Consider the following 23685-nt stretch of genomic DNA (forward strand, 5'->3'; position numbering starts at 1 on the left):
ATTTCTTACTGATCTGAGGTGAGCAGTTGTTCAATCGAAACGTATCCTTCTCTTATAAAAAAATTGCAGCTCAGAACTAGTTGTGGTAGAGCAAGAAGAGGAGACAAACCCATAGGTAAGATATTCTAATTGCCCAACAAAAAGGTGAGAATTTAGGATCAATAAGTAAATAAATACTTCGAAGTAGGGGGTGTTGGAGTTTGAATTGAACCTCAATTGAATTGTCTGAATCGGTTCATCAATGATTCGATCTTGAAAATTATAAATCGTTTTGATTTGGGATGTAATCGAATTGGTTTTAATTTAAAAAATCTTAATCGGTTTAAATCCATTAATCTGTCTAATTTTATAAATAACACAGGTTTAATTTTATAAATATCGTCATGTTGTCTAATTGGATTAAGATTTTGATTCGATTCAATTGAATTAAAGTTGTTTCATTTGAAACATATATTTTTTAAGTTATTTAAAATTATAAATTAGATAATCAATTAATCGAATTCGATTAATCGATCTTGAATCGATTTAGATAGATAGATAGATCTGAATTAATTTTAATTTAGACTATCTTATTTTAATCGAATCAAATAAAAAAAAATTGACTCGATTTGATTTGAATCGATTTTAACAATTGATAAGATCTCTCCTTGCCTCTCATCTAATTATTTTTTAATAAAAATACAAAAGTGTTTTTTTTTCTTTATTATCTCTCTTTCTTTAATTTTTTATTTTTAGACAAGTATATGTTGGATCGGTTCATTAAAAGCGTTGCATCATTCACTTACCAAATGTATCTAAATCATATATGATTAACCTAATTTATTTATTTTTTATAATCTCTTTTTCCCTTTCCATTTTAAACCCGATTATATGATATAGTAATTGATAGGGATAATCATATATTAACTCATATAGTTAACTATGATTAGTATCTTGATCTTTATATGTTAAATAGTAACATCAATTCTCTTTATGTTATTAATTTTTTCGACGAAAAAAAAACATAACGTATGCACAAATGGAAATGATAAAAACATAATTTTACTATTTTTAAATTATTAATTTTATATAAACTTTTCTAGTCGACTCGCCTACCACCCATCACACTTGTTACTTGCTCGTCGCACTTACGCACTTATTTATTATAAAGTAAGAAGAATTAAGATTAAATATTTTTTAAAATATTAGGATCAAAATACTAATCATAATTAATTATATGAGGTAATATATAATTACCCCTAATTGATATGGCAAATATGGTCTAAGTCAGCAACCAGACGATAAGCCAAAAAAAGTTTGCAGATCATATTTAACCCATTATTATTCAGGATTTATTTGAAAAATATAATTAAGCTATCATTATCAGATATTATTTGGACAATTATGCTGATTATATATTATGTGTGTGCCAAATTCAACAGCGCGTGCCTGCGGAGGACGAAGTAACCACCACTCGACGCCGAAAGCCAACCTGTGCTTACGCTCTTCGTCTCCGACCGTCTTTTGTCCGTTAAAAAAGGCTTTACTTTTCGCGTCTTTACCGATAACAGCGTTTGATCAAGGAAACGACGGCCGGCTCGCCGTCGCACGACCGTGTCACCCGCATACATCTGGAGCCGTAATCCTGTCTTCTTCGTCCACTGTCTCCGATCGAACCCTTCGAATCGGTCTTGTACGCGTCGATTCCCTATGGGATCACCAAAGGCGTCGGTCGCTACTCTCCCTCTCATCTTGGACGTAGAAGATTTCAAGGTATTTCCTTTTGCATTTTTAGGATCTCTTTTCGGGTTGGATTCGGTTCTGTTTGGTGGTTGATTTGTTTCTTGGATCTTGTAGGGAGATTTCTCGTTTGATGCGTTGTTCGGCGGCTTAGTGAACGAGCTCCTTCCGTCGTTCCAAGAGGACAACGCGGATGCCGCCGATGGCGCAGGTGGGCAGGACATGTTTCCAAATGGGACTCTGCAGGGCCCGCAGGGGGCGGCGACTCCAATGTTTCCGGCGGTGGAGGAGCTCCTTGCTCTTTTCAAGGATTCCTGCAAGGAGTTGGTCGATCTCAGGGAGCAGGTATTTTATCTTCCAAAATTTTCGTATCAAATGCTGGATGATTAGGCTGATGTGAAGTGATCTAAACTATCTACACTTTTTGGTTGAAGATCGATGGGAGACTCCAGAATCTGAAAAAGGAAGTAGAAATCCAAGATTCAAAGCACCGCAAGACACTTGCTGAGGTCAGCACAAAATGTTTTTTTGGATACAGTTCACTATGAAGAAAACAACCTCTGTTAGCGGCACTTGATCCAAAGGTTTCATGAATCATTTTAAAAATTTTTCCTATTTACCGAAGATCTCGCTTCTGGAAATCATTTTGTCTGCAAGTATATTGAGATTAACCAACTCTGGACTTTTGAGACCCTTGGTGAAAGATGGATCTTGCATATTTTCCTTGCTAGTCGAACATGAGATCATTAGTAGTGTTAACAGTGTGTGTCACATGTATATTTTTGGGTGGATTCTTGTGTTTGCTGCTATAGATTTCTGGTGCAGGATCATTGATGAGGGACAGAAATGTGATATGTATGAACGTAGCCTGTCATAATAGATTTTCAGCTTGAGCTAATTATGCATTCTGATAGTGGAAGGGAAGAATATTCATGTTTATGGTTTACTTTCGGCATATAGTTGCATGGGAACCAATGTATTACTACACGCAACATCCTGATCGATGTGACATTTAAGGTTTTTTCAGTCAAAATGGAGTCTAGAAAAGATTATTTAATGGTTATGACCATGTTGCCTGAAACATGCATGGATTAGAGGGAGGAATTTTATTGTTATTCAATGGAAAGGCTGATGTTGAAGTTTTAGGAATCTAGATAAGATCTTATTAATTCAGGGCAAAAATATGTTATAGTTCACTCATGGTCAAATATAAAGGCACATTCTATAAAGCTATATATTGTGCTGAATGTTCAAAAATTTTGAACTAGTTTGATCTGCATATAAGTTGTATTGATTTTATTGACATTAATTGCAGAATTTAATGCTTACCAGAGGTCCAGAACATTAAATTCTCCAAAGCAACCTAAAGGAAATTCCTAATGCATTCTCCTTCTGTATCAGACGTTTGTTTTCACAGTACTTTGAATGCTTTTTGAATATTTAAAGAGGGAAAACCAGATATAACCAGAGCAAGCATATAGACTTGTACTTTCAACTGAATATTATTGAAAGCAAACTTGTGCTAGCAGTGTAGATATTCTAGGCTCCACCTTATGTTTGGACTTTGGAGCTTAGTGAATTCAAAGTTCAAACACTACCATCTATGTGGTACATGACATGCATGAACAAGATTTTGTGTACATGATGAGACTAGATGAAGCTGCTTTTATTTTTCTCTTTTTTTGCCTAAGAAAATAAGTTCCAAGGAAGTCAGCTTCATGAAACCTGGAGATTTTCTTTTCTTCTATTTGCCTTTTACCACATAAGATGAAGTGTTCTTTCCCCCCATGTTAGCAACAACTACAGTGAAACTATACAAGTTGATCTTTGAAACAGTGATCATTGATATCTTATATGCATACCTGCTTGCTCTTGTGTTAAATGTTTCAGCTGGAAAAAGGTGTAGATGGTTTACATCATAGCTTTCAGAGGCTGGACACAAGGATTTCCAGTGTGGGACAGACTGCTGCCAAGATTGGGGACCATCTGCAGGTAAAGTTCTTTGCATTTAATGGTTGATAAAGAAGCACTACTCAGAAAAATATTACTACTGTACACATGCTGTTTGTTCCCACGGAGTTCTAATTCCAAAAATGCCTGAAGCCTATGCATGACTTTTAGTTTAAGATTTACTAAAATTTCTATTTATTCTATTTTTTAATTGTTAGAATGCAGATTCTCAGAGGAAAACTGCTAGTCAAACCATTGAGCTTATTAAGGTAGCCAAGCAATTATTTGAGGATGTTTTTGTTTGTGGTTTTTTCTTTTTGCTATTTCCATTTTCTGCTGAAAACCTTGGGTTTATTTATTTAATAATGTTTGCAGTACTTAATGGAGTTCAACAGCAGTCCTGGTGACCTCATGGAACTTTCATCTTTGTTTTCGGATGACAGTCGTGTTGCTGAGGCTGCTTCAATTGCACAGAAATTACGTAAGCTATTATTCTTTCTTTATTTTAACTGATCTTCATCTTTTTCTTTTTGTTGCCTCCCTGTTCGTGCGAAGTTGTGCTGCATTAGATATTCTTATTTGTCCATGTAGATGGTAATAGACATGGTTTTGAACTACAAGAATGATTGTTTGGAACTATGGAGTCAAAGCTGCATATGTCCAACCCTTCCTAGTGCAATAGTGGCTACTCTTTGTTCAATAGTTTGAGTTTTTTTTCTTAGACATTTATATTTTATCATTCATCATGATATCATCAGGTTAGTGCAATAATTTTTTGTTAGATTTCACCTGTATGGCTCCTCAGCCATCCTCAACTATAAGTGGAAATGGAATTTTGGTCACTTGTTTCTTCTTTTGTTAAAAAACAATGGAATCATGGTAGATACACTTGCTCCAATTCATTTCCAGTGTGTCTCTTTATATCATAAAGAGAGAGCTTCCAGCTGGAGAAATATTAACAGTGAACTAGCATGGGCTGAAATCTAATATTTCTGACAATATTTGTTTTAAGAATTCAGAATTGCCATCTGTCAAATTGTTCTTGACTTATTGTTAGCAGTGACTGTGATAGGACAAAAGTTTCAGCGAAAATGTGTTTGCCTGTTTGAGGCATCTTAAGCTTCCCTACATATCCAAGTAGGGTCAAAGAATTAAATGAAACTAACTAGTTTTCTTGTTAGCATTCACAAATTTAGTTAAACTGATTGATAAATGTGGGCCTGTTGTATTCTAGTGTACTAAGAGCTGTACAAAGTTCTTTATTTGGTTCATTTGTGTGGTTCTTCATATTTCTCTATCTCATTGTTTTTACATGGTTATACATCTTGGTTCTTTGTAGATTAATTTTGGTGGAACAAAGCATCTTAATTGTTTTGGTGCAATAGGACCTCGGTGGGTTCAATTATGAGCATAGACTAGAAGAGAAAATGCATAGAGGACATGGTATTCATGTTTGGATTTAACTATGTACCAAGATCTTCATTTTAGCATTTTACCTTGTTTAATTTCCCTTTTTGTTAGACTGGGAGGAGTTGTTGTTAAAGTGTGGACTTTTGCTACCCCTTAAAAAATATGATGTTCCTATTGAAAGGGTCAATAGAATTGACAGATTAGCTGATAACTAGTAATGGATGGAGGCCTTTGTATTGAAGTAGTTGATTTTTCAAGTGTTCGTGTGTTGAGACCATTGTTTAGTAACAAGATAAAAGTACAAATGGAGAGGGTTGATTCTTGTTCATGATTATTGTGGGATAGTTTAACACAGATTTCCATTTATATGGTTATTGTGGTTGAATAGTACATTGGAGTGGGAGTTGGATTAGAAGTGATTTTGCAACTTTTATTATTGTTGAGGATGGGTTTGCAGGGGAAAACAAAATATAATACCTTTCCAAGATTGTGTTTTTATAAAATAGATAATACCCGAGTTTTTTCTTGTTGAGAACTTTTGGAAAACTAGGATGCTATGAAGGGGTTGGGGGGATGGTTTTCTAATTATTTTATTTTAATTGGTTGGGAACAGAGGGAAACTATAAATGCTGATCTTAGTTAATATACTACTTATCATCTTGAAACAATAGTGTTAATGATAATTTTGCTTGCATTACCTGATATATTGATGGCATGAGCTGCTGCACCGTGCTGACATAGTTGCATTGGTCTGGATATACTTGATCATAAAGTAGAGTATTTGGCCATGGTCGTACATGGAGATTTTACTATCCTTGAATAACCAAAGATGGAATAGATTTAAGAGGAGGTAGGTCTGATTGTCTTTTTTTGAGATAAACACATTTAGGCTACAATCTTATCTTGTGAAAAGCATGAAGTAAATACAAAAAGAAAACAATGAAAGGAAAGAAAAATAGATTGCAAGAAGAATAACATGACCACTCAAGTTGAGGATGAATGCTCATACATAGAGTATAGACACTCGAAATCTTTAATCATCGAGGTCAAAATAATTAATCTGAAGATGTTAAACCGTGAAGGATTCTGATGATATAAAGTGAAGGGCTGTCACACAAGCTTCTAAAGATTCTATTGTTACTTTCCTTTTACATGTAATAAACAAGCTCAATATGGAGTTCTCTCCAACCAGAGGGGAAGGCAGAGACTACTCTTTAGAAGTCCCGAATGTTGTCCAGGGAAAGACTAGGTGTTGGCCTATAGCTAATATGGCTCCTTGATGGGTTGACAGTTGTTTCCTCGGAGTTTACATGAACTGCACATTTCTCCAGAGGGGAAGGCAAACTACTCTATAGAAGTCCTGATTGTTCTCCAGGGAAAGACTAGGTGTTGGCCTATAGCTAATATGGCTCCTTTATGGGTTGACAGTTGTTTCGTTGGTGTTGACATGAACTGCACATCTCTCTCTCTCTCTCTCTCTCTCTCTGTGTATATATATATATATACATATATATATATATATACACACATATATATATACATATATATATATATATACACATATATATATATACATATATATATATATATACATATATATATATATATATACACATATATATATATACATATATATATATATACATATATATATATACATATATATATATATATACATATACATATGTATAAATATATATATACATATATATATATACATATACATATGTATAAATATATATATACATATGTATATATATATATATATATATATATATATATATACATATATATATATGTATATATAGTAGACACTTATGGTTATGGGTCCTCTTAGCTATCATTGTTGACTTCTCTTGGAAATGATAGGATCATTTGCTGAAGAGGATGTTGGAACACATGGAATAAATATGCCCTCACCAGTGGGTGCTGCAAATGCTAGCAGAGGTCTTGAAGTTGCAGTTGCAAATCTTCGAGACTATTGTAATGGTGGGTTTTGGAAGCACAGGCTAAGCTGCAGTTTTCAAGTCATCATGTTACTTTGATTTTCTTTTTTGGCTTTTCATATATAATCTTTAACTTTGTCTTTTGTTTTAGAGTTGGAGAATAGATTGTTGTCACGGTTTGATGCAGCATCACAGAGACGAGAATTATCTACAATGGCAGAATGTGCCAAAATTTTATCTCAGGTATGTAGCTATTGCCGATAGGCTGTTTTTGGCTTGATAAAATGTAACACCAGGATAGTGGGTTTGAGTTAGCTTTACATGCATTTGGATCATAATGGGTTCACCCAATAAACCCAATTATTGAATGGTTTGGGTTTAGGTTTAGGGAGTTGGCACAAGTGGTGGAAATAACCTAATTATTAATAACATTAAGTGTTTTCAACTGTCATTTTGCATTAAGTCTATCATGTGTCTTTTAAAAATAGGTAAAGTAATGGAAATACAGGGTTGATTAGATTGTACATGTCGATTTTAAGTTTCGTAAGTAGGTCAAATGTTACTGAGAACAAATCTTACCATGCTTGATTTGATTTGATTCCTTACTAAATGGTTAATTATGTTCGGTAAAGTTTTGCTTACATTAGTTTGGTTAGATTTGGGTTTAATTTTTTGACATATTAATCATATTGTTTGGGTTTGAGTTGAAAGTTCTCTTTTAATATATGCATCCCAAGATGACACAAGCAGGAATATACTCAACCCATTGACACCACTAGCATAGACCATCAGAAGAGCATTTTCTGGTCAGTTTGAAATCTGAAAAATTATTGTTTATGATTTGGTTTGATTTTTAAAGAAATTTTTTAGACCATTTCCAATTTGCATACTGCAATTATTTTATCTTTACTATTATATTTTGTTATTCTAAAACTTTTGCTATAAGCATAAGTTAAAATGTTAAATTTAATCTTTTCTTCATAGCCTACATGCATCTTTGTGTAGCTTCACATGGAGAAGATTTGGCATTTTATGAAAATAGAAACTATAACTTGAGTTGTGCCACCTTCAAGTTAGGTAATAGAAATAGCATATAAACCAGTTTTAGAAACTGAACCAACCTTAATGATTTAGTTTGAATTAGTTTTGCTCCAGTTAAATGATTTTCTAACCTGAAAAATTTAGTCACATATGACCATTTGGTTTGACATTTCTCATAAAACAGATAAAAGTTAACTTGGTTGTTGGAACTTGGAACCACTCATCACAATAAGAGGAAAAGAAGAGTAGGAAAACTGTGCTGAAGGAGGGTGATGGGAGTGACAAAACTTATTTTCTATGATTCCGTTTTTATGATTGATAATAATCAGTTCTCTATTCTTTAAGATTTAACATGACATGTATTTAATGTTAACTTAATGTTTTAGCTACATTGTTTTGTGGAGCATGCCTATCATGAGCTGATGGGTCAATACCACTTGTTTTGAACCTCCCCTGATTTTCCGGCAAATCAAGCTGTCCTGATCTTGACTTATGTACCTGATGTGCCAATTTAATTAGGTTGTATTAAGTTTGTCTCGGTTTTCCTCATGGGCTCTAGAGATTAGCACTCTTGAATTCATACACTCGAATAAGTGAACTAGCGGAGGGGAAAAAAAAGGAACAATTGGCAATATATAAACTAATGTCACTTAGAAATATGATGTGTACTGTGCTGCTAGTTAGGTCAAACCAGCAGAATCAGAAAATAAACCGAGAAACAAATTGACAGTCTAGAGTTGGTGTTCATGCAATTGTGTCTAAGACAAAATATACTTGTTTGATCACACACCTGAGCATAATGTACCTATCCTTTTTCATTTATTGAAAACAGTTTGATATTTCTTCTTATGTTATGAAGATTCTTGGTTTTCAAATAAAAGAGCATACTTTTACTTTAGGACTTTCTAGAATCAGATCTTATTTGCAAATGGAAAACTATTGTTGAGATTTAAAGTTTAGACAAATAGAACATACCACTAGAGAATTTAGCACGCATGGATCGGTAATTACTAAGATTAGTTAAGTTGATGTTTTTTGTTTTTAGGGTTTGTCATTGGCTGAAATTTCATATATCAGAGACTAAGGTTCATTGTACCATGGCATGTCGTCCTACCACACACTTAGCTGGTTTTTCCTAAGTCGTGCAACATTTTTGCGTGTTCATTTGCAAAGAGTTTGTTTTTCCGAAACCTCTTATGGTCCCTAAAGAACCTGCAAAAAATAAGACGAATTAGAGGAAATATTTAACTTAGGATCCTATAAGCAAATATTTCAGCAAACACTTGATAAACAATGTAAATTACAAACATAGACTGCGCAAGTTCTGAACGGTCGCGTAACAAAGGGTCCAAGGTGGTCTACAACGATCAAAAGTCCCCACAAGTGCCACATGACACTGTTGTGGAACAAGGCAGCGAACCAGCCCTAGACACTACCCCAAAGTCCCATCTAGTCATGTGCCACCCATGTAGCTCAAAGGTGTTGTGCTAGCTGACACTCTGCATCACTTTGCGGAGCTAGAAAACCTCCAAAATAACTTTCTGGATGACCTATTTTTGAATAGGTTGCGTGTACAATGACTGTATGAAACCTACGTTTACAGGACTAAAACAATCACAAGAGCAAACCAAAATAGGGTTGTGAAGCTTACTGCAAGCCCTCTACATACTATGCAAAGCATGAATAAAATCGAAAGACACGAATATTCACAAACATTACATCGAACACCCCTTGTACTGATTCGTTCGTGATAGCCCGATACATGCGGTATGTACAATAGGGGACTAGTATGGGTGGTACATACCAGTTTTTCGGTACATCCCACCATATCATGTGTCGGTATGTTGGTATGATTTGGTATGTACCATACCGATGGCTGGTTGATACATCGGTACAGACCGATAAGGCAAACCGTGCCACAAACTAACTTTTGATATTATGTACTCATCATGTATCCTATGCTTGTGCTTCTCTATGATGAGTTTGATGCTGTTATGTGCTATTGTTTTTTTTTTCATTTTCTTCTATATACGCAAATTTTGCTTTTTTTTTTGCCTATACAATTTTCATTTCTCTTGTTTTTGTTTTCTTTTTTCCTTTTAAATTTTATTTTAACGAACATGTTGCTGTTTCTCTCATCTATATATTGTTTTATATCATATCTTATTTACAGATTTGGACAGAGACTATTGAGGTTGAATTTGTAGCTTAAAGAACACTATTTTACAGATATAAAATTTTAGGACTGTTTGCTAAAGTGATGGCCTTTCTCTTATAAATCTCACATATAACTTCTGCGTTTGTAGTTTAACAGGGGGACTAGTGCCATGCAACGTTATGTAGCATTGAGACCAATGTTTATTGATGTAGAGGTCATGAACACAGATATCAATTTAGTTCTGGGTGATCAGGGTTTACAAGCTGGTGCTAACAACATTGCACGAGGTCTTTCTACTTTATACAAAGAGATAACAGGTTCTAATTGACCTTTTTCCATTAAGTTGTAAGACAAGTTCATAACCTTTTGATGGTCTTATATTCATTTTGATTGTAGAAACTGTGAGAAAAGAGGCAGCAACCATAATGGCTGTCTTTCCATCACCCAATGATGTCATGTCAATTCTTGTGCAGGTATGGCACGGAAGTCTGTGATTCTCATTAATGCTAAACTTGAATATGCAGTTTTGGACTTTTGAGACAACTAATGTATGGCTATTTATGTTGCTCATGTTTCAGCGGGTTTTAGAGCAGAGAGTAAGTGCAATTCTAGATAGATTATTAGAAAAGCCATCCCTTGTGAACTTACCACCTGTCAATCAAGGTGGCCTTCTTCTGGTAAGATGTGCCGATAGTCTGTGCATTTTAATTAGATATTAGAAGCTTTAAGAGGCTCATGCTAGTTTGCATTGGTGTTGAAATTGAATTGCAGTATTTAAGAATATTTGCACTGGCATATGAGAAGACAGAAGATCTTGCTAGGGAGTTACAATCTGTTGGTTGTGGAGACTTGGATGCTGAAGGTATACACAAACACAATAGTTACATATGCTGAGTTTTTCTTGAGTCACCGAATTTCACCTTTCCTCGATGTCACTAGAAGAAGTATCATAAATTCAATGGCTGAATTTTCCATTATCTGAATGAGTTGTTGCTAGCTCTCTCGGTGATTTCTTTTAGTTGCTAGCAAACATTCTTTAAGTTCTATTGCCTACTTGGAGAAATAGAACTTGTCGAAAATGCTGAACCTTTCAAACATAGGCAAGGTTTTCCATGTCATTGCATGGGGGCTCTGCTGTTACCATTGGTTCTATTTCATCAAAATGACCCTGTGCTGGCTATTACAGGCTGGCCGAGCCATATATTCACATTTTCTCACATGTTTATGTGGCATATTTTGGCAATCCTTAATTTTGAGTTAGATTATTTCCTATTTACACATCCAAATAAGATAAAATTTATTGAATCTATTCTCATTAGGAATATTTTTTTTTCTCAAAAGCCATGTAAGTGGATCATTTTGGATCTATATAGTTGCCTTATGCCCTTCTCTCTTTTCTTTAATATTCATATCTTTCTTCACTTGTTTTCCTAACAGCTTTATTCTCTTTTCTGCTGTGGTTAATCTATAAACTGTTATTTTACATAGGCAGTAGAAATGATCATTTTCACATTCTAAACCCCTCTTGGAAAACAAGAACAGTGAGAATATTTTGATGATTTCTTTGTGATTTCATAAATTAGCCATCAATTCATCAAGGTGGGTGGGTTTGAGATGAGCTGAGGTAATAAAACTTTACCCGACTGGTCAAAAGTTGAACCTGACACGACCTTCATACATTGAACCAAGGTATGCAGTTTCAAATAATATCGTTTGTACCAGGCGGTACGTACCAGTCCGTCAGTTGACTGGTATACGGACCGCCTGTTACCGGACGGAATATATTAATATATATATATATATATATTAATATATATATAATTTTATATATAAATATTTTTGTAAAAGGTGACGTCGCCCCGTGTGGGAGAAGGAAAAGGCGACGCGAAGTTACCTTTTATAAATATATATATATATATATATATATATATATATATATATATATATATATATATATATATATATATATATATATATATACCGAGCGGTATACCGCTCGGTATACAGTATCGTACCGTATCGAGCGAATGTCGAAATTCCAGTATGGTACGATATTTCAATCCTTGCATTGGACAGCCTTTTTGCCAGGAGCATGCAGCGTTCATCTCAGTCATCTCTTCAACCAGAAATTCTGAAAAAACAATACATCCAATACAAACATAAATGGACTATCTATTTGACTATGGCCACACTCCACATAGTATCACAAAGGAGGTGAACAGAAGAGACTCCACATAGTATCAATCCCTGTTGTCCTAATGCTAAAAAATGCACAACAAAACATCTTCACAATCGATGTCAAGACTTGTGATCTTGCTGCTGCTGATGAGGATGGGGTTCAGCCAGAATCAGGTGATGGATGAGATAATCAGATATAGCACCACTAAGATCAAAATTGGCTCTTGTGTCTTCGACTTTAAATTGAGTGGGAAGGAGGAGGAAGGATAGTCTGAGGAGAATGGTTGTGAATCAAAAGTATTCTTTGAACCAAGTTCTTGACTATAGCCAAATCAAGGCTGAAGCATGTTTCTATCCGATGAAAGCTAAGTTGACCTAACTACTGTAATAATCAGGTTGGCAGTTTTCAGAGTTCCCGATCTATCTGCAGGGTCCTAATCAAAATGGTGCTGTTTGGCTTGAAACCTTTAGTTTGAGTTTAATGTCTGATATGCTTATATACAATGGATATTTTCAAGATTAAAACAATGAGATACTAAATATGTATTTTGGCAAATAAAGGATTTTGAGAATGTGTTAAAGATTGTCAACCGACTCAACCCAACCTCTGATGAATGTTCTTTTGGAGATGGGCTTGCTGTGTAGCAATTTCAACTCTTTCCAGCATAAAAGAAACCTTTGCAAGCATTTGTATGGATGTACAGTTTTTTCTTCACTTTACCTATGAGACTACCCTACTCAAGAACATATATCCTATCTTCTTCAGGTCTTACAGAATCACAGTTTCTTTCGCACAAAGATAAATATCCAGAATACGAGCAAGCTTCTCTAAATCAGCTGTATCAATCGAAGGTTCTATGTCATATGTGCTGATAGAAAATCATTATTCTGTTTCAAAATTAAGGTTTTTTACTTGTCCATAAGTAGTGTATAAGTACTAACAATTCTTAGCTTGTGCTACAGATGGAGGAGCTGCGTGCAGAAGCCCAGCAACAATCTGAATCAATGGGGACCATCTCACGTTCAAAAGCATCTATAAGTCCATCTGCAAGCCAACAGATATCTGTTACTATAGTAACAGAATTTGTGCGGTGGAATGAAGAAGCAATATCCAGATGTACTTTATTCTCTTCACAGGTTAGTACTAGATTGTGCATTCAGTTCACTTTATTTTAAGTGTAGTTGGTGATGGCCGATGGAAGTTTCACTTAATGGATACTGGTAATTAATGAAGTTCAGTGTGTATCGGAGTCTGATGGTTTCATTGTCTTATTAAATATTTGTAACATGATCAGAAACTATATTTGTTGGTCAACTGTCTGTATTTTCTACACATCCTATACCGGACTTTATGTCTGTATTTTCTTCACATCCTATAGCAGTTTGTGCAACACCAATGATAAAATGAAAACTGTATTTGAAGGTAAACAAGACATGTTAATAATCATTTAACATTATATTCAAAATGTCTGCAGGATTGTAGTCTGTGAATTAGGGTATTCTTTTCATAGCAGTTAGCATTGGTCAACAGCTTTAGTAACAGTCATCCTTAATTGTTAGCCTTTTTTTATTCTAAAATTTTTTCCAATTCATTAAAGTCCTTGAGAGAAATAAAGTTGTACGAGTCAACAATTGTGGGTTTTTATGATCACAGTTTCCCCTTAAGGATAAGAGAGATATCCTTGTTACATTTTAATATGTTTGCTGGAATTGTCTTCATGGAAAAAGGATTTTCACTAGAAATATTGGTGAATATTGGAAGAGAACTTTCATGTTGTCTTCTAACACATGTTTGCTAGATTAGGCAGTTCATTCCTCAAAGAGTTATTCCCTTGGTGCCACAAATTAAAATGTCAACACAATTCAAATATCAGTCAATGGCTGGACCTGATATTGGTAATGAACTATACCATGTGTCAGTTTGGTCCTGTACTGGTTGGTATCGGTTGGACTAAGTGGGCTGGTTCCAAACCAGCCAGACCAGTTTCAGACTTCTTAAATCTAATAGAATTTCTTCTTTCCGTTTGTTGCTCAATCATGATTCGAAATATGTCATAAGATATATTGTAAATGATATACCAAGAAACATGCATAAAAAGCTTCTAGAAGTGCTAGAGCAGGAAATTAATTGAATATTTGAAATACTTGTAAATACATTTAAAAAGTAAAAAAGGACATACTACCTTATTGATGACTAATACCACGGAAGGGATCCTTGTGATTGAGCAAGAAGTGGATCATGGTCCATAATATCAATCAATTGTGTTGATGATAATTGTAGCTTGAAAAGCCATGCATGATACTACTCTCGCGATATTCGATATTCGATATTCGATATTGATTTACAATTTGTCACTCTTGAATCAAACTAACAATAGTGGCAACAATTTGATCATACATGGTTGACGTATCGTTTGTTTCAGTGATTTAAAAAGGTGCTCGGGCGAGGCGAGGCGAGGCCCGAGCGTCTCGCTTCATTTCTAGGCGGCGCGCTTCAAAGAGGCACCGCTTGGGCGCTCGCCCGAGCCCAGACGCCGGGCACTTCGGGCGAGAGCCTGGGTTTAACCAAGTGACCGAACCAGCTTTTTAGGTCTGGTTTGGTCTCCGGTGCTTTAGTTGGTTCAATCGAACCAAGTAAAGCACCGATATCAGTGCGACTTCCCCAACCCTAACCCTGCTCGTCGTTCACGCTACCACTGCTCGCTGCCGCTGCCGTTGTCGCCGCTTGCCGCTTCCGCTCCCGCTGCTCACTGCTGCCGCTGCCACTGTTGTCGCTCGCCGCTATCGCTGCCGCTGCCATTGTCGTCGCTCCCGCTCCCGCTGCTCGCTGCTGTCGCTGCCACTGTCGCCACTCGCCGTTCCCGCTCCCGCTACTCGCTGCTACCGCTACCGCTGCCATTGTCGTTGCTCGCCGTTGCCGCTACCGCTGCCTCTCCTGCTTTTCTCAGTTAGCACCGTCAGTCTTTCCTTACACTCTTCTCTTCTCTTTCGCTTCTCCTCTTTCGAAAGTATACTGTTGATATTATACAGTATACTGTTAACTGTATACTAGTAACAAAATTTGTATTTATTGAATTTTGAAACTTTTTGTTAATGTGACATTGTGATTTTGTATCTTAGATTTTCTTAATTTAATAACATATTTTTATTTAAAATCTTAAATAATTATATTTATTAATTATATTATATATTTTTATATTTTAGCGCCTCACTTCGCTCGGGCGAGCGCCTAGCGCCTCAAGTGTTTTTGGACCGTGGCGTCTTTTGGCACCTAGCGTTTTTTAAATCACTGGTTTGTTTAGGTCCTCTCTTTTGCCTTTTGGCTTTAAGAGTTGTTCGAGCATCCAACACTCCCTGGAAAGCCTCTAGGGTGACCTTTATGTATTTGACTGTCACAAAATCTATATTATGATCATAACTTGTCTCCATACTGTGCTTAATAATATCTCATTCCTTGATTTGTTGATGGCTAATTGATAGAAAACATTGCTTTTGCAGCCAGCTACTCTTGCAAGTAACGTAAGATCGATGTTTGCCTGTTTATTGGAGCAAGTATGTTTGAGGCCTTAATCATGTTGATTATGTTGGCTTATCTCCTCGATAATTGTTTTGATAGAATGCTGACTTCATTACAGGTTAGCCAGTATTTAACTGGGGGACTTGAACGGGCCAGGGAGAGTTTGAATGAAGCTGCAGCTTTAAGGGATAGATTCGTTATTGGAGCAAGTGTCAGTAGAAGGGTCGCTGCAGCAGCTGCTTCTGCTGTATGGTTATCCTTATTTTATTTTTCTCTTCATGCTCACCTTTTTCTGTTTGTCATTCATATCCTCCATTATTCCATTAGATGTATTTCAATGGCATACACTAGTATATAAGACTAGCAAATTTTCTTGATTGCAGGCCGAGGCTGCTGCTGCTGCTGGTGAGAGTAGTTTCAGATCGTTCATGGTTGCTGTGCAACGGTGTGGTAGTAGTGTGGCAATACTTCAGCAAGTATACCATCCAGACTATCTTAACTGCTTATAATAGTATGTAAGATGTGCACTGATGGTTGCTTATTTCCCTCAGTATTTTTCAAAAGTTATCTCTCGGCTCCTACCTCCTGATGCTCATGCAGCCTCCCTTGAAGAGATGGGCACAGCTGTCTCTAATGTTGAGGGTGCTGCTCAGAAGGGCCTTCAACAGTGTATCGATACTGTCATGGCTGAGGTCAGTATTTGTCCAGGTCTTATTTCCGTTGTTTTCCTGTATGGTAGTTGAACCATCCACCTTTCTCTATATTTCTTCGGACACAACTTTGATTATGAAAGTATTAGGTTACTGAGGCATTAAATAAAACATGGGTAGCATTGATTTTATGAGGATTGAATTGAAGTCAAATCATGTCATTTTGGATCAGATTTAAATGGAATTTGTCCATTTCACTGACATGTTATAAGATAACCCTATGGTTCTAATCAAGTTTATTTTTCTTTTCCATTGAATCTTGGGGTGTATTTTGGACAGAGATAGTCACATATAATATATCTTAATGCACAGTTTGGGTCAGTTTTGCTTGTTTGTCATCGGTGGCTTGTGTTCCAATTGTTAAATATCAATCTGGCTTATGATCGGGCTGCCAAATTCAACCTAATATTTACTTTTCTTGACTAACTGATTCAAGATTGAAGTAATCACCAATGTAGGGAAACAGAAGACACAAGTAGACAGCTCCCAATTACTAAGGGTTTCATTGAAGTAATAAGTTTGAATCATCACATTTTGTAATTGACTAATTAATTAGGAACAATCACAATTAAGCTCCATAGTGTATGTTGTTTATTGATGAAATATTTGATAAAATATTAGTAAGGATAAACTTTAGATTGGAGTGAGATAAAATTTTGAAATTGAGGCTTCCAGATTGAGGACTAAGACCACATAAGTGGAAGGCAACTTTAGCAACATCAAGAAAATTATTAAATGAACAGTTTAAATTAATTTATTAGAAGTTCCTCAAAGTAAAAGCCCTGGAACTTTAATAAGTAGGAATTGAAAAACTAAAATTGCTCTTACCGTCCTGTAACAAACTTATACCGACTTGTACCAGATGGTACAGTCCCTGTACCAGATGTACTGGGTGGTACAGGCTCTGTACCAAACGGTATAACCCCTGTACTGGGTGTACCACCTGGTTTATCTTGGTCCACATACCGATAGACTGTTGGACTGATAAATACCACCTGTACCATATTGCATTGCATCAGACGGTATTCAGAACCTTGCTATGCAGTGTCAGAATCATTATATGATTTCTGGATTTCTGTCTTCAGCATAACCGCTCATGTCTTATGTTTTCCATTTCTAATTTTCACATGGAAAATTGTTCACTTTCAAATTCCATGGAAATGTTGCTATCTAATTTTGTTAGTCTCATATGGACCTTATACAGGTTGAGCGATTGCTATCTTCAGAACAGAAGACCACAGACTACCGTTCACCTGACGATGGAAATGCTCCTGACCACCGACCGACAAATGCCTGCATGAGGTGCATCTGAGTTTATGTTACCTTGTGGCAGCTCATGTATGACTATTTATGTGTCTCTTGGTCATCTTCAGAGTTGTAGCCTACTTGTCTCGTGTCCTTGAGTCTGCATTCAGTGCTCTAGAAGGTCTCAACAAACAGTCATTTTTGACAGATCTGGTAAGTCTATATATCTAATTCAGAACTTCAGGTGGGAAATCTTTAACAGTTATTTCATACTTTGACTGAACAATTGGTAAAATTTGTCAAAGTATGATAAGTGCTTTGCCTCATTCTTATAGTATTTAGTATGCCAACACCCAATCTCTTTATTTGTGTATGTCCTGCATGTTTGAAGTTGAAAATATCCACCATTTTACCTTATGATTTGTAATTCTGATATAATTAAAATATTTAAATGGTATGAACCTCTCTTTTCTCTTAGAATCTGCCTCATAATACTTCTGCTAAATTGTATTTAAGGGCTAACATGATATATTAGCATTATAGAAAAAGTTTAAGCAGAATTATTAGTTAATTAATAGTTATCTAATAATAGACATGCCTAAATTGTATCATAGGGAAGAAGATTCTGGGTATACAGTTAAACAGACATGGAAATGCAATATGTTGAATGCTGATTATGTGCTTATTTTCAAGATCAGTGAACACGATAATACGATTGTAGCCTGCTCAATTATTGTGTCATAAATCAGCATATGCCTTTGTGTTATATGCTTTAATAATCAGAGATTTTAATGTCAATACATGATAAATGAGTCTCACATTTAGTAGATATTGACTTGTGACATGGAGTTCTGTAACTTCAGGGAAATCGCTTGCATAAGGGGCTACTTAGCCACTGGCAGAAGTTCACTTTTAGTCCAAGGTAACCATTGAAGTTGTTTGTTTGTATATGTCATTATTATCAGTAATCATTCTCTCGCTTGCATATGGGAACTCCGTAACCATTGGCAGAAATTTACTTTTAGTCCAAGGTAACCATTTAAGTAATTTTTCAGTACATGCCATTATTATCAAAAATCATTCTTGCAGACAATTCTACCTTCTGCGAGAAAGATGAGACATAGATAGGTCTGCTAAAACCTATTTCTGAGGTTTGTGAAAAATGTGACCATCCCATCCAAGGATTATAACCACCAGAGCAAATGCAAGATGATGATGTAGCAACAAGACTATGAAATGCTTTATCTTGTTTTGTTTTTCTACAATCAATCATCTTCTTGGTTCCGCATTTTAGAGGTTTCTCATTCATAATGGTCATGTCATTGTATATTGTGTATCTATCATGACACAGGACCTGCATCCCATTTTAGAAAGAAGCTATGTCTTTTTTAATGGTTGTTTAAATAAATAAGCCAATATAACAATCAATTTCTTTGTTCAATATATAAACCAAATTTCCCAGTTACAATGTTATAAGACATTATATATGTTTAAGGTGTGTCATTCTTATGTTTATAACTGTGCATATGGTTATTTGTGCAAAAGGCAAGCTGAAATTAGGTTTATCCAAATGCCACATCTTCATCACTTAGTTCTTGGAACATGTAACCCTCATTAGTATTTTTATATTTATCAGGTTTACTAGCATGACTTAGATTTAATTTCTTTTCTAGCATCTGTGATATATGACTTCCAAACTTCTTTTTACACACTTCATTCCTTCACTTTTGATTCTCAGCGTCCACTTACATTGTCTCTTTTGCATGAGTGTAGCTTAACATATCTAGTGCTTGTAATTTTATATCTGATCCAACTTTGTGAGTTGGTTTTCTTATCATTTACTTTCATTTATGCCAGAAGATATGTGCATCTGATTGTAGACTGCATTAGGTCTCAATTGGCTGTCAGGTTGCCTAGTGCAGTTCTTTTTTCTGGTCTTGGAACCAGCTATGGAGAAAATTTAACAATTAAGTATTCACAAATAGATTTGACCTTGCTGACATTAAATTGAATTGATTCCAAGAAACTGACTACAACAAAAATACATGATATCTGAAGTCTGAACCATTCAGCTGGTTACATGATTCTTCTTACATCATTTATCTGTGTTGAGGCCCTTGAGGGCAATATTACATTTAGTGAATTACTCTATTGAACTTTAGGATTCTTGTGCTCTTGTAAATCTTAAAGCTTGTTATATAAGGTAGTATCAGTATTAACCCTTTTCTCCTCTCCATACACATATGTCCCTTATTAATTATTCAAGTTCTATAGGCCTGCCTACTTTCTTCATTTTCTGAAGGCATTATTAACCTTCCTCTGTTTTTTTTCCTTCACAAACATTATATGATTTCTATTAATGTTGCGTTATTAGAATGCTGTTTTTTATTTCGTTATTTTATTCTAGAAAGTTTGGTCTTCATCATTTATGCATATAATTATATATGATTTTCTGTTCTTACCCCTCTGATCTAAATATATTTCTAGCCATTTATAATACCTACATATTAGAGAAATTTATTGTACTTCCATAATTAACCTCTCTAATTAGCATATATTTTTTTTCTAGCACTTTAGCGCACTCAAAATTTCGACTATTTCTTTATTTCTTCTGAATATTATGATTTAGATTATGCCTCTTTTGTCCTAATTCTGTTAGCATCATTATTGCACCCATTATCACCATTAGATTCTTAAGTTCATTTCTGTAATTGTATTAGTTCCACATGGCCTTCTCTTCACATTGAATAAAACCATCGTCCTAAGCCGCTTGACCAGGTCGTTGTGACCCTGGCCACATGTTGCCCCATTCATAGTTGGCCATCCAATTCTTTCCAAGAGGCCTTCAACAACATGTTGTTTGTCCACCACTTTGGTACATTCTTCTACTTATCATCTTGCTTTGAAAACAGCATCTATTTCCTACATGATATCGATAATAAACAAATGTTCAGCCTCCGGATGCAAACCAGGCCAATGGAATATGATTCTGTCCCTTCCAAGTTCCAGCCCGAGGATGCTTAATTTGAGAAACAGAATTATAAAGTAGGGTGTGTTGAACCTTTGAAATAGAGGTATAAGTAATGCAAATTCCTTTCAACTGAGTTGGAACCTGATCCTGAAAAACGATACATTATTATCATTCACTGAATATACTTAAACAAGTAGTGTGCATTGTAATCAAACTTCTTTTATTCTAAATATACTAAGGTGGTTTTCGGTCCCTAGGTGTCAGAATGGTCATTTCTATGACTGGGTAATGACAACCATAACCGCCTGATTAGGCAGTCAACTTTTTTTGTCATCAAACTGAATTTTTAATGCCAAAATGTCCCAATATTCGATCTCTAAAGTTAGTCCAAGATATCTCTTAGTTTTAACTCATATAAACTTTGTTCTTCATCATAACTTTTTCACAGAAATCTCTTTTTTTGTCTGTGATTCAAAAGATCCTTTGCTATGAGCTTGATCTGAAGTTGGTTATGTTGTTAGTAGCTTACAAACTTTTGATGTAACAGGTTCAGCACACACTAAAAATTTATCAAAGCTTAAATTATACACACCAGGACACTGCCTTGTGCCCACTGTTTGTCTAATAAGTGGAGAGATGTAATAGACTTCTAAGAAGCACATGTGCTTCAGTTGAATTATTTAAAATATCAGAATTCAAATGTCAGTAAACTACATGCTCATAGGATCTTGATTAAGTTTGAAAGGGGGTTATCACATAGGACTGGGAGGTGTTTGTTCATTCAGCAAGCTGAAATAGAGAAGCTTTCTAACTGGAGAATCCAACTTACCGTCGACCATAATTGTCTGTTTTGGTTCAAGAAACCAGAGCAGCTTCAAAGGCTAAAACTTTACTGCAACAGGTCTCTCTTGTTCGGTAAAACAGTTCAAGTTAACAGCTGGCCATTCATCTTTACCGTGTTTTCTAGTGCTTGTCATGCATGCTATACCAAGCCAGTGCACAGCCTTCACAATGTGCACCAAGCATAACTTCCTTCCCAAGGCCTTGGTTGGTGCACCATTTTGCACCGTACCAACCTTACGGGCAAGGCTCCGGCACATCAGACATTAAACCTTTATTCTAGTAGGAAAAGATTGAGTGAAAGGAGGAACGTCTCAAATTACTTGAATCTAAATGTCTTAAGGTTGAATTTTTCTATTTGATTCTTCAATGAATTATCTGAGGTTCTTGTTCCCAACACTTGTTCACAGTGGTGGACTGCGGTTGAAGCGTGACATCACCGAGTATGGGGAATTCGTACGCAGCTTCAATGCTCCTTCCATTGATGAAACCTTTGAATTGTTGGGCATGTATGTCATACCTCATCATTTGTTATTTGCTGGTATTGTATGATACACAGCCTAACACATTTTCATTTGCAGAATGGCAAATGTCTTCATTGTGGCACCTGAAAGCCTTGCTTCCCTATTTGAGGGTACTCCAAGCATCAGAAAAGATGCATCGAGGTATTCACTTCCAGCTTTTGTCACTCGGATCCTTTTCTAAGCAAGCTAGATTTGTTCATCAACGAAACAAAATAGTTATTAATACTCCGCTTCTTAACGATCTATACCATTTCCAGGTTCATTCAACTTAGAGATGACTTCAAGACTGCTAAACTCACAGCTATGCTTAACAGTTTTATGTCGGACTCGTAGTGTAGAAATAGCGGAGGTAGAGATTGGTCACCATGTTTCAGTTGAAGTTTACTTGTTTGCTAACCCGAACAGTTTGAAACGTCGATTACTAGCTTGTTAGTAGTAAATTGTAATCACACTCAGTTCCTTCTAGTATTCATTGTAATTATTTTGGCTACTTCGAGTTAATTTTGAACTGATAGTGTATGTTTACTGGACAAGCTGTGCCTTTATATATATATATATATATATATATATATATATATATATATATATATATATATATATATATATATATATACATACATATATATATATATATATATATATACATACATATATATATATATATACATACATATATATATATATATACATACATATATACATACATACATATATATATACATACATACATATATAACATACATACATACATACAAGGGCAAAGATGAGGAACAAAAATTACATGGATTGGTAGATGCCCCATTAGAAACAATTTATATATTTGGCCTTATCTCATTCCAACTCATTTTAGCCAATAGGAAACCTACCTACCTTGTCTTCATGAAATGCTTAACTAATCTATATTAATAAAAATGTTACTAAAATATTCGTGAAACACTACAAGGCACATCATTTTGTGCTATAGAGACTCTTGAAATAATAGGATTTTTCTTTAAAGAAAATCTATGTTGAAAAAGATTCATGTGTGAAATGAAAATAGATGAACATTGACTAGAGTCTAATCCATATTCCTAAATATTAGAAAACTTGAGGGGACATATTAGAGTTAGTCACCACTTACCAGCTTAAGTTTTTAGCTTGCGATGCTGATAATGTTCCATCTCCATGTATGATGTAGTCCTAACTAGTTCAATTTAGAGTCATTCTATCAAGTAATTTAGTTCAATTTTGTGTGCTCAACGATGGGTAGACACGAATGAGTAGCAGTCACTAGTTTAACGTGATTATGATTATGATGACTAGTTGTAACCAAAGCATTATAGTTCTCTCTCTCTCTCTCTCTCTCTCTCTCTCTCTCTCTCTCTCCAGGCTCAACATAACAAGGAAAATTTGTCTGCTGGGGTGCTTTGAGCTGCTCATGAATCAGTCCCTTCACTGTTACCTTGCTTAGTGTGTTTGATGTTGAGACCTATTCTG

At 35.3% G+C, this 23685-nt stretch overlaps 1 protein-coding gene across 3 annotated transcripts; it reads left to right on the top strand.

The window, feature by feature from the left end:
- Positions 1 to 1428: 1428 nt before the first annotated feature.
- Positions 1429 to 22699, top strand: LOC135641608 (exocyst complex component 5-like). Of its 3 annotated transcripts, XM_065157116.1 has the most exons (24): positions 1429 to 1752; positions 1837 to 2064; positions 2154 to 2228; positions 3610 to 3711; positions 3888 to 3938; positions 4045 to 4150; positions 6949 to 7068; positions 7177 to 7268; positions 10373 to 10541; positions 10621 to 10697; positions 10803 to 10901; positions 10996 to 11086; positions 13169 to 13254; positions 13366 to 13539; positions 15901 to 15954; positions 16038 to 16166; positions 16303 to 16395; positions 16471 to 16611; positions 17834 to 17931; positions 18003 to 18087; positions 18738 to 18796; positions 22096 to 22194; positions 22267 to 22350; positions 22467 to 22699. In XM_065157116.1, exons 1-24 carry the CDS (start codon positions 1690 to 1692, stop codon positions 22540 to 22542), a joined length of 2451 nt encoding a protein of 816 aa, XP_065013188.1. In that variant the 5' UTR covers positions 1429 to 1689; the 3' UTR covers positions 22543 to 22699. The 3 variants fall into 3 exon arrangements, with proteins under 3 accessions (XP_065013188.1, XP_065013189.1, XP_065013190.1); XM_065157117.1 differs by lacking the exon at positions 15901 to 15954; XM_065157118.1 differs by lacking the exons at positions 1429 to 1752; positions 1837 to 2064; positions 2154 to 2228 and adding an exon at positions 2276 to 2303.
- The last annotated feature ends 986 nt before the right edge of the window (positions 22700 to 23685 follow it).

Source organism: Musa acuminata, chromosome BXJ3-6, assembly GCF_036884655.1.
Source record: "Musa acuminata AAA Group cultivar baxijiao chromosome BXJ3-6, Cavendish_Baxijiao_AAA, whole genome shotgun sequence".
Classification (NCBI taxonomy): domain Eukaryota; kingdom Viridiplantae; phylum Streptophyta; class Magnoliopsida; order Zingiberales; family Musaceae; genus Musa; species Musa acuminata.

Coding starts and splice junctions, on each gene's coding strand:
- LOC135641608 (XM_065157116.1), top strand. CDS start 1,690: ATGGGATCACCAAAGGCGTCGGTCGCTACTCTCCCTCTCATCTTGGAC. Junction 10,542..10,620: donor TTTATACAAAGAGATAACAG/GTTCTAATTGAC, acceptor TTTTGATTGTAG/AAACTGTGAGAAAAGAGGCA. Junction 13,255..13,365: donor ATCAGCTGTATCAATCGAAG/GTTCTATGTCAT, acceptor CTTGTGCTACAG/ATGGAGGAGCTGCGTGCAGA.